This window comes from Centroberyx gerrardi, chromosome 22, assembly GCF_048128805.1.
Source record: "Centroberyx gerrardi isolate f3 chromosome 22, fCenGer3.hap1.cur.20231027, whole genome shotgun sequence".
Lineage (NCBI taxonomy): Eukaryota > Metazoa > Chordata > Actinopteri > Beryciformes > Berycidae > Centroberyx > Centroberyx gerrardi.
The window spans coordinates 15,035,996-15,048,254 of NC_136018.1; the positions used below are offsets into that span (position 1 = coordinate 15,035,996).

A 12,259-nucleotide genomic window follows, 5' to 3' on the forward strand; every position below is an offset into this window, starting at 1 on the left:
TGAAGCAGTACTGTTTCTCTCACAACCACAGACACACAGACACAGACACACCCACACACACACACACACTGAATGAGGACAGTTCCTGTCAAATAATCCTAATAAAATCTGATAAAAGTAGAGTTTTAGTGCGCTCTGGAGACTATTATACAAGACTCATCCTACAGTCAGTGCTGGTGTTGCTACAAACAGGGATTTTGCCTTTGGTTTATTAATGACTCCGGCACCACTGATCTTTCCAGTCATCTCAGATGCTATTTTCATACAGAGTTACTGTTTATTTTTTTTTTTTATGTGTTCAAATGCCACCAGGCACCCCCCCCCCCCCCCCCCCCCCCTCTGTTGCAATCCCCCCCTTCTCTCTCTCCCCTCTCTCTCTCTCTCTCCCTTTCTATCTGTCTCTGTCTCTTGGTCTAGAGCACTCCCATGGCACTGCTGTAGGAAGTGATTAACACTTCTTACTGCAGTCTGACAAACACGCACACACACGCACACCCTCTCTCTCTCTCTCTCTCACACACACACACACACACACACACGTGGCACAGCTGCACAACACACAGTTGGAGAGTGTGTTTCAAAATGCTCTCATTACTTGAGACTTCAAAGCAAACAACTCCTTGACAACACAGCTCAAACCGACTCATTATTGACCCTACACTCCTCTTCTCACTTTCCAAAACTCCACACACTCACACATGCACACACACATACACACACACATGCATACGTGTACCCACACCCATAAACTAAAGCACACGCATCCTGAAACTGCACCAAAAAAATTGACATGAACACAGACACACAAATCTGTACTTTTTCCCTCTCTCTCTCTGTCTCTCCCCTCGCTTCTACTCAGAAACATACGGCAGACACTCTATTCCACTCTAGTCTAAATTGTATGCTAATCCATGTTTGGATTGGAGGCTAACAGGATTTCTGGTGCACCTAACACCCGTGTCCTAATACGTCATGCGGGGATACTAGCAGTTAAGTCACTTATTTAGAGCTCTGGACGTGTGTGATAAAGTCAAAGTGTGGATCCTCTAACATAACAATTTCCTCAGTTATAAATTAGGCTGCTTTGTCACTAACCAGGCTATATTCATGCAATGTGGAAAGTGGATTTCAGGTATGACTTCTGTCAGCCTTCTAAAATACCTTTTAGAGAGATCGTATATAACATAACGTAGCAGCCTAACCAACTCTGGTGCTCAGAAAGTGTCAAAAAACCAGACTGGGGAAAGACTGTGTCCTTCATTTCTCCTAGTTCAGTGGTTCTCAACGTGGGGTCCGGGGACCACCAGGGGTCCTTAAGGGGGTTCTAGATGGTCCACAGCAAAATTATGAATTGTTAAACTTCACCATTATTTTCAAGAAGTTAACACGATTAGAGAATGTGGAATAAATGGAGACTATAGTTTCACTGTTATCTCTCTACCTAGAATACAGATAGTCATGGAATTCTGGACAAAATCGTATCTAACAATAAAAATATTCTCAGATTTGGGTCAAATGGGGGTCAGTGGGCCTAATGTGTACTACATGAGGGGTCCTTGATATGAAAAAAGTTGAGAATCACTGTCCTAGTTTGTGTGTATTGAGCGTACAGACTCACCACCAATCTTTTGACATAGGCTGAGAACTTATTTCAAAAAGCATCTCCTGTTGCTTTCCCTCCACTGAATCATATCCGTCTCCTCTCCAGTTCTTTCACTTTCGCTCTGTGCCTTCGCCGCTTGTCATTTTGGTGAGCTATAGGGAATTTAAGCTAATTCTACTGTTGCACTTATTGGAAGATGCTCTGGATAAGAGCAAAATTGTAAATGCATTAAAAGATGTTGATCATTCGGATAATGAGGATTATAATAAAGTGCAGGAGGATGAGGCAGGATGGAGCAAGGGATTTTACGACTGGACAGACTGCAGATGATATCTTGTTTCAATTTAGGGATGATGGATGGAGTTTATAGCTGCTGTGGAGTGAAAACATCTTATCTTTCGTCGTTTTTTCACTTGAATTGATGTTTACATCATTATAAGTCTAATGAGACAGACTCAAAACTCATTCTGTTGCTTCAAAGTTTTGCCTCCCTTAATTCCCTTTTAGTATTTATTTACTAACTTATTTACTCATCTATCTATCTATCCATCTATCTATCTATCTGTGTATCTATGTATCTATGCATCTATCTATCTATCTATCTATCTATCTATCTCTATGGCCTGGCAAAAGGCCTTTTAAGGGGAAAGTGGATAGGGTGAAAAATACAAAAAATAACAAAAAAAACAATAGAAAACCACAAAGCCTTGGCTGTGCCAGGCCACCGCATAAAGCCAATGTCCTTCACGTCTTATTGTTTGAGTGTAATGCTATCCACTCGAGTGTAATGCCATCCAGTGGCAATGATTATAGAAGTGTGAAGCAGATGAGGTTCCAAGGGGCCACATGGGGATACTGTTGTGCGTAATACTGGGGATGAGAGGATGACGGATGAAGTGAGGGATACAGTCGACGGGATGAGGCGAGGACACAGCGGCGCCATGGGGCGGCCTGTCCTGGTTTGACTCCGGCAACAGTCAGAAGCCTAGTACTGGGACAGTGAGCTCGCTACAAAACAGCTTCATCTGAATAAGTCATTAGGTTGTATGCTTATTTATTATATATCTTAGGTTTTTCTCAAAACAAGTGGGACAAAATGCCAATTGGGTTAGAGATATTTTCACTTGTTTCTCATGCACTTTCACACGTTTTCAAGAAATGTCTTCTTAAAAGTTGCACCATGTTGACGAACGGCAGATCACTCCGGTTGTTTCAGGATTATGTAATGTCCCGTCATTCAGGAGCATTTTTGAAAGAACTTGAGGTACTTTGAAATCAAGTGCGAAATCCCACAGGCAAAGTCTCTCATCTGAGAAAAAATATGTTTTTCCGGGGTGAACACAAGATGAAATGACTTGCTGAGGTGAATCTAGTTGCCGTGCTTACATTAGTCTCTCTGGCTGTTCAATCACCAAACTTCCAATACAGATTTCACATAAAAGATGAATATGAGGCAAAAGAAACGACTGCCAGCCTTTCACTATGGATTGATACTGGTGCCAGGGTTATTAAATGAACCGTGCACAATAGGTGCTACGGATTAAATAAAAAGAAGAACTTCGTGCAACAACTGCATTGTAATCCATTGAAGATTTATCCTCAGACCATCATCAACTTCCAATACTTCTGTATGTGTTGTCTGTCGTGTGTGACATTATCCGCTCAGGTGTGACACAACAGGACAAAATGACACACACACACACACACACCATACACAAGCATGTGCACAGGCGCACACAAACACACAGCTCAAACACAAATTCTGAACTCAGAACATTCTTCTCTTCTCCCTCACGGGCGGCGAGCGAAAAAAGAAAACTTTCAAAGGCAAGGTCACCTTCCTGGAATGTGTTACCGCATTTCTTAATATCTTCACTCAAACGCATTGATTACACCACTAAAGTTAAGTGTTAGTGTGCTGAATGGCAGATAACCTTGGTTGCAGATATTCACTCTACATCCCTCGTTACCGACAAGTGAAAGGAAGAGAACATCTGTCATTACTTTTAATCAGGTTGCTAATACGTGTGTGTGTGTGTGTGTGTGTTCTGCGTATGTATGTGTGTATTTGTCATTTAAAGGGACAAAAGAAGAGCAGGATGCGGAGGAAGATGGTTTCAGCAGTGTTTGTGTGTATGTGTGTGTGTGTGTGTGGGAAGAGAGAGAATGAGAGAAAAAAAGTGTGTGTGTGTGTGTGTCTAAGCACATAATACACACAATGATGATCATTCGTCTAAACCTTATAATGTTTCCTCAGTTTTTGCTTGTTGGCTGTTAATGAGCTACAGGTTTCCTACTAGCCAGTAGCATCAATGCCAGCCGGCCATTCAGTCTTCATGCAGAGCTAAATAACTGTCAGCATCAGTGCTAGCTTGTGCGTTCGTGCGTGTGTGTGTGTGTGTGTGTGTGTACGCAGCACAAAAAAACAATAGGCTGGAGACTAACACAAAGTTATTGATCCTCCTGCCTCTGTAAACATTACTGTTCAGCTGTGATGACGCCCAGCAGAAACCCCATTATTCTTTTGTTTGGAGGTGGTTATGACTGACATCAAGGTGAGAGCACACACACACAAACACACACAAACACAAACATACACACACAAAACATAAGCATACACAAAAGCACACACACAAACCGCACACAAATAACGAACGTCCATGTGTACGCCCCCATACACACCCAACCACTGACCCACCCATGCACATGCAGACACACACACACACACACACACACACACACATATGCATGCACACGCAGAAACACACACTGAAAGCACTCATGAAGCACACACCAGACAGACTGCACTGGCCAGTCTTCACGGCTCCAAACCAATATCCGCTGAATAAACATGATAACATGGAGTTTGTTTGGGAGGAAATCTACCTTGGTGGCTTAATGACAAATCTAACTTGACTTCATCCCATGCCAGTCACTTCATCCTTTCTTCTTGGTTTATTTGTACTGCAGATAAACTATCAGCTGTGTAACCTCCCCATGGTTCAGGGAAGTGAACCAGCACCCCGCTAGCCGCCGCCTGGTTCTGTCAAAAGCCTTGTACGCATTAGATGTGTACAACCGTGCTGGGACTAGCTGTGGCATGGATTGGGTTTGCTTTAGGTTCCCACTGTTGAACCAGCGAGCAAACAGTGGGATTTGAAAGTAATGGGTGCATCTCACACCTTAAATCAAATTTAGCTTCAGCAATAAAGATGACAGTTTCATTGTTATATATAATGTGAAAATTCATTACCATTAACTATCAAAACTGAATGCTGTGCAAAATTTTTCCATGACAGTGACATAAAACAGTCTACTCAGAATCTAAACCTGTTCAATCTAATCTAGATTCAATACCGCGGCCTGTTCCCAATATATAAATTAAATTAATCCGTCCAAACTCTCTCAGGAGGAAGCAAGTTTTTTTGGATGAGCCACTTACTTTAGCAGAATTGGAATCTGCACTTTTGGAGAGGAAGAGAGGGAAAGCTCCAGGCATTGATGGAATTCCTCCTGAACTTATTTTGCATTTTTGGGATATGCTTGGACCAGTAATTCTGACATCTAGTGGTCTGGTGACATCTGTCACGACATAAATACTGCTTTGATATCTCTCTTCCCCAAAAAAGGGAAACATCCCACAATTATTTAAATCGGAACCTAAATTAAGATTCATGCCAAAGCCTTGGCTATTCGCAATGAGAGAGTTGTTAATAAACTACATCTCTTTCAAACAGGATTCATGAAGGGACTGCAGGCGGCAGACAACATACTGCATTATTATTTTATATTATACTTATTTCATGTCATTGATGAGGCTTCTCACTTGTCACTTGCCCATCCATGCAATACAGGTCATAATTTTTGATGCTTTATAAATTCATGAGACGTATCATTCATTCGCAAAGGTGTGTGTAGCAACTAGATCTCTGTTTGTGAACGTAAAGGGCATACTGCATTGCCTGCAGGCTTATGTTAAAATTACCCTTACAACTTTCAATTTTATTGAGGAAAGTGTAATAGTGTAAACCTGGTACCCATTCACAAGATTGAATTCAGTCCATTTTGTGAGGTGGGTAGGCTGGGGAGCGGGAAGCATGCTGGGATAGAGGGTCCCTATAGCAATTCTTGCACACACATTGTGAACCTCTTATGCCGGAGTGATATAGGTTAGCGAAAAATGATTACGTTTACCTTGCAGTTTTGCGTCTGGGGAAAGGGAGTCAGTTGAAAATCCTCAGAAAGTTTGAGAATGCTTGCTTGGTATGCAAAAACGACTTCTGATCCACTAAACAGTATGCAGTGGAGAGTGACAGCAAATATGACGGGGCGGGGGGGGGGGGGGGGGGGGGATTCAAGCCCACAATATCTTACCTTCTTGTAGAGGGAGCGCAGGTCTCTATACTGCCACATACTGCTGAGGACCTGAGAGGCTGCCTTCACCACCTTGGGTGAATGTCTGGAGGGAGAGAGGGAGAGAGAGAGACAGAGAGAGAGAGAGAGAAAGGAGGGAGAGGGAGATTATTATTTCCCCTGCATCTCTTTCTCTTACATTTTGTACAGTCATTATGTATTTTTCATTCATTTACATTTTTTTCTCCTTTGGATGACGCTGCAATGTTATTCAAAACTGTCTTTGCCCGCTAAACAAAATGTGTGCAGGCCGGTGATACCAGTGATGGCTTTACAGTAACAGGGCCATTGCTCTTTTGAGTGAGGAATGATTTTCCTTGTGCAAAGCGGAGAGTTTCCAGATGAGTTTAAAATCACCCTCTCTGCCATGCTAATGGTCCCCTCCCAGCCACTTAGCTGAAAAATGACTCTCGTAGGAGTCGGTTCATACGGCCTGCCGCTCTAACAGCTAGGGAGGGAAAGCGAAAGGGATGCTCATCTTCAATTTGTGCACCGTTGGTAGCTATATGTTTTCAGATGAAACACAAATCCTCTTAAAATGAGGCCTTGTCCTTGGTTTTACATTTTCCCAGAGAAAGAACTTTATGTAGTATCAGGGGATTGTTAAAAAGTCTGTGATATTGGTTGTAATTTTTATGTATGGCTACTGGTATGCCAAGAAGTGACCACTAAAAATTCACTGTTTTCCAGTAAGGAAAAGTAAAAATAATATAAAAACAATATAAAAATAGGAACCCTGCTTTATTGTTAAAAATGTGTAGGTTATGATGGAGAATTAGCTACCAAGGTAAAAAAAAGTAATTTTTCAGCTTTCACTTTCAGCTCCAACTGTTCCAGTGGAGTTGCACTGTGGCAAACAGTGGAGAGCTGTGGTTTCAATGGACATTTCCTCAATTTGAAAGTGTGTAATTGTGTGAGGGTGTAGCAAAGCTCTGCTGATAAGGAGCATGTTCCTCGGTGTACCTACCTTGAGTACATAAAGATATGTAGGCCATTAGCGCTAAACTACTCTCACTGTGAAATCTGCACTTATGGAGGTTTTTTTTAGCTCATCTCTCTCTGTCATGTTGCCCTAGAGCACACTTCCCTGAATAGACTGAGGCCTTCCCCGTAACAATAAATCAACGCTTGACCTCCGTCTGATAGCACCCTGGTGTCGCGGCGACCCCCGACCCGCCGGTTGCCATAGCAGCTAGGTAGAACACCCTGCTCGGTCTCCCATGGTGACAGGAGTTACATTCTTGCTGCATCTCCCTTGTCGTTCTCTAGCCTTCTTGTGTGCATGAATGGACATGCAGAGGGCAGACAGAGTTATGAATGATGGACATGTGGCCACATAAATAAGGTACTGGTCACTGTCAAGCCTATGGAATAAGCTGAATGAAGCCTTGGCAACTATCTGACAACTACACAGTACAGTATGACAGTCTGTTTTGCTTTTTCTGTACTTTACATTTACATTTTTGGCATTAAGCTGACACTCTTATCCAGGACTATTTACAATGAGCGGGCAGGTAGGGGTTCAGTGTCTTGCTCAAGGACACTACAGACAGTATTCAGTATTTGTTTTTCTATTCTGCTCTCTTTTACTTATTTTCTGTGTTTTTTTTCCTCATGTCATCTGCCTTGTCTTTGGGGGGGGATATGCTGCTTGTCCTTGAGCATGAGGAAAGCCACTAGGGAGCCTTCTCATCTCCTCCTCTCTCTTATTCCAAGATTAATTTTGGCAAAGGCAAAGCATTCTCTCTCCGAGACATTTTTGGATGCCTAAAACAATCCCAGTTGGATGTACAGTATAGCATACAAATATACACATTTTCCTCTTGGTTTTACTAATGTGTAAGAAGCCAGTGCTGTAGTACTGTAGGGGAGGATGTATTGCAGACTTGTATTCAAGCAATTAGCCCCTAATTTGTGAGTGTGCTTCACTTTCCTTAATAGACATTATTATTCTACCTAAATATGTAAAGCTGTTAAGCAAATATCATCGACATGTAATAATTACTTTCTCAGTTGACAATGGTGCTGGTGAATCTGCCCTGTGGATATACATGTATCCATATACATATGGTGTCATTTCCCATGAAAGGTTGTGATACATCATTATCATAAGATTCTTGATAGCATCCTTTGAGAGTTTCTAACTGTGGATTCTTGCAATAGCAGTGCATTTCAATTAGATGTTAGATGAGGGGTAGGATGAAGTCTGTGGTCCTTTGTAGCTCAACACCATGGCACTAACACTGATAGGGTTACAGGTTTGATTCCCACTGGGACCGCCCCTGCAAAGAATGCAGGCACTTATAGTACTGTAAGGCACTTTGGATAAAAGCATCTACCAAATAGCATATTCTAGGCAATTACTGAGTCCAAGAGCAATTTGGAAGCAAATTAAGTCAGACTTAACAGTTGACATGTTTTACTTTCGCCTCACATGCAGCTTTTTGGGGCAGGAGGGAGAAGCCATCGCATAACTGCAAGGTCACCGGTGCAATTCCTGCAACAGCCATGTGTCCGGTCAAACAGTCCTTGAGCAAGACTGATCTGGCATTGCAAGTCACTCTGGATAAGGGTATCAGCTGAAATGCCTAAATGTTAATGTCAATTTTCTGACCAGAAATGCAAATTTCAGCGGTATAAGGCAAAATAAACAATTTTCGCACAGGAATCCCAACCTTTTGGCCTACTCACTTGTCTCCTTTGCTGCGGGCGATGCCGATGAGTTTCTCGATGCCCCCAGCGTCACGCAGGGCTTTGGCGTTCTCCATGTTCTTGGTGATGACCTCATGCAGCGCGCAGCAGATGGCGGTCACCGTGTCGTCTGACATGGCCTTGCTGGGAGGGCCGGTGGTCCCGGAGGTGCCGCCGCTGGTGGCATTGTTGTTGCTGCTGCTACTACTGCCTGGTAACCGGTGGATCAAATCTCTCATGGCGTATTTACCTGGTGTGTGTGTGTGTGTGTGTAGGAAAAGGGGAAGAGAAGAATAGAGAAATTGGTAAAATGCAATTCTCTGCACACCTTCCTGCAGACAGCTAATTTCTCTGAAAACTGTTTGAAAACTTTTTCCAAAAGTTGATATTATGGAGATAGAAGGTTTTTGTAGGTGGACAGGTATGTATTCATTTGCTGAGTGTGCTTGTGGAGGAATTGTACATAAAAATCCATAAAACAACCTTAAAACAATATATTTCAGTACCTAAATAATAAAACCCAACATTGCCTTTTTGCTCTACTCTGAAGCAAACTTTTTGTACGGCTACTGAGTGGTTTGGATAACTCCATAAAGATTTGGTTTAAGAGGGCACACTGCAAATCCTCTGACGCACACAGACACACACACACAAATGCAGACATGCTGAGAATCCAATAAAAGGGGCGACTCGTGATATTTCGGCGAAAAGGCTGGCATATGAAGAAAATGAAAAAAAAAATTTGACATTCAAAGAATGGATGGTTGGAGAGATCGAAGAAACAGAGAGAAGGAGTAATTAAGAAGTGCAGGAGAAGCTGTCAGAAAAGAAACCCATAAACTCAGCTAGTGAAAGGATGGAGCAGACAGAGGCAATAACACTTGGAGTGTTGGGGAGTTTAGGGCGAAGTGGTGTGTGTCTGGATATGAGGGACGGAAGGATGGAAGGATGTAGGAGGATAAAATCACCTAACCTCAGTTTACCCACCCAGTCTACTGTAGTCAGTAGTATCACACTGATAATAGTGAAAATAGGGTTTTTTCAAGAAAATAAGACTATTAATTAATAGTATTTAAAACAAGGACACACAGTGTCATAGAGGCAAAGCAGCCTACACACTTCAGCAGTGCTGCAGACCAAACAGAGATTCTCAGCATCCTATATGCCATGCCTCCTAATGGCCATTAGGGGCAGATAGGCTAACAGTGAACGAATGAATGAATGAATCACTGTAATGAGTATGTGAGTAAGTTATTTTCTGGATCCATGAGGTGCTTCGCATTTAAAAAAAATGAACTGTTTTTTGACTAGATTGGTGGTTGCTGTCCTTATGGTGATCATTGGCTAGAGTTTGTAGTTTAGCCACCTTCATATTCACCTCGTTATCACTGGAGAGGTGGTAGTGAAGGGGTGTGTGGATGGATGGCAGGGTGGGAAGGATAGAGGAGAAGTGGGATCAGCAGCAGAGTAGGGAGACTGTCCTTCGCCTGGAGAACCCAGGTTCAAGCATCTACCCTCCTAAAGTGTCCTTGAGCAAAACACTGAATCCCTACCAGCTGCATGGCTGCTGTTCGGTAGCTGACCCTGACCTTTGACCTCCCTGTGGATGCAAGTGGAAGGAGAATTTCCCTAGGGGGGATCAATGAGTATCAGATAATTATTATGAGGGAGAAATATCCAGCGTTCCTACAACATTTTCGATTCTCCCATGACTATTCCATTACACAGAGCATAACTATCCAAATATTTGTCTCTGTTTAAATGTTATAATGTGTTTGTTTTGAATTCGGTGATTCAAATGTCTTGTGTTGGCCAGCTACAACTCTCACTTGGGACTTATGTAATCAGGAAAAAAATTGTATTTCGGTCTTATTTCCATGACCTTCCCAAAATATTTAGGATATGTATCGTTTCCCATAACTTTTCCAGGTTCAAGTCCCTTGACGTTTTCAGGTTTCCCATGAAAGTGAGAACGCTTGATATTCAGACGAGGAGGGGACAGATGAAGGAGAGATCAGAGCAAATAGGTGAAAAGTGGATGAACGGGAGGCGGATTCGAGGAGATGAGAGGAAGGAGGTGGATGGGTGAGTGGGGTGGCGCGTGAAGATGCATCAAAGCGTTAGTCACGGGTGAGGAATGCCTCAACCACCAAAAACATCTCAGCGACACTTGTTTCATCTTTAATTCGTGGGACGGAAAAACCTCAGGTCGTGTTTTAAGTAAAGAGCCAATGTTAGACCAATTTTGGGTGCGGGGGTTATTGTGGAAGAACGAATCACGGTTGAAGCGTGGTCAATTTTTAACTAAATCCACTATTAATAGTACCATTAGGAATAGCGCTCTCACTCCTACACACACACACACACACACACACACTTACCTACACACACAAAGACACACTTCAATCAACCAAGCATCTCCACCATGATACATCAATTGAACATCTCTCTGACATGCTATTGGAGAATGACAAAACATGCCATTTAGAACTCTGCATGTGTGTGTGTGTGTGTGTGTGTGTGTGTGTGAACACCGCATTGGAGGGCTGCTCTTTAGGCAGCGTGAGTCACTGTCTCCTTCAGCCATTCTACAAATGCCAGTCCTCCATGTAAGTGTTGGATCAGATAAATGAAAGACAGATAGCGCTAAGTGTTGGATCCACCGTCGTGTCATCTTCAAGTGGACAATTGCATCTCTTCTGGCTGGCAGAAAAGACCAAGGCCAAAGTACTCAGCGCGCGATAAACGCACCGCGCTCCTGGATTTCCCTGAGAAGTTTTTTTTTCCCTCCTCCTCCGCCGGTTGTGAAATGTTTCTAAACAACTTATTTTCACGGCAATAGTAGAAAACTACCGAATACTTATCTAACTGACTCTGCGCATCAAAGGCCTAATCTTCTGCAGCTCATGGGTGCTACTTTGAATTTATTAAGTCGTTTCGAGTGAGAAATAAGAACAAGAACAAAACAGATTTGTTCCTCCACTTGTAGATTCCAGCCCAGACCATTATTATTATTTTTATTATTTTTATCGCCGGTGAACTAAATCTAATCTATTTCATATTTTTGAATCTACAGCCTGAACTCTCCCCTTCCTCCCTCCCTCCCTTACTTCCTTCTTTCCTTCCTTTATTCATTCCTTCCTCGCTTTTTTGTCTGTTCCTCATTTCTTTGTAATGTGCAGTGCTTTTCCCATACCAATTCATCAGTGTGATACCCAGGGAGCCCTCGCAGCCCGGTGGTAAATCTCTCGCTCATATTACCTCTAATAAGTCTAAGTAATCTGGGAAGGGCTGAGAACAGCACAGTAATGCACCGAGCAGGCAAAACAGATGACACTATCACCCTTCATGAAGTAAGGGAACACAGCAGGACACACACACACACACACGCACATGCACACAAACACACAGAAAGGAATTCACACACTTATGCATGTGCCCTTGTTGATGAAATACACTTTTGAACTCACATACACACACGCACACATTCATACGCACACACATGAACACACACACACACACACACACACACACACGGAGGCTTACACAATT

The 12,259-nt window shown here is 42.7% G+C and overlaps 1 protein-coding gene across 1 annotated transcript in view; it reads right to left on the bottom strand.

Moving 5' to 3' along the window:
- The window catches only part of ctnnd2a (catenin (cadherin-associated protein), delta 2a), a 248,375-nt gene that overhangs the window by 11,899 nt on the left and 224,217 nt on the right, over positions 1-12,259 (bottom strand). The window contains exons 21-22 of the mRNA XM_078291542.1: positions 8,708-8,957; positions 5,978-6,062 (exon numbers count right to left, since the gene is read on the bottom strand). Coding sequence (XP_078147668.1) covers positions 5,978-6,062; positions 8,708-8,957 — 335 coding nt within the window. The remainder of the gene's footprint in view (positions 1-5,977; positions 6,063-8,707; positions 8,958-12,259) is intronic.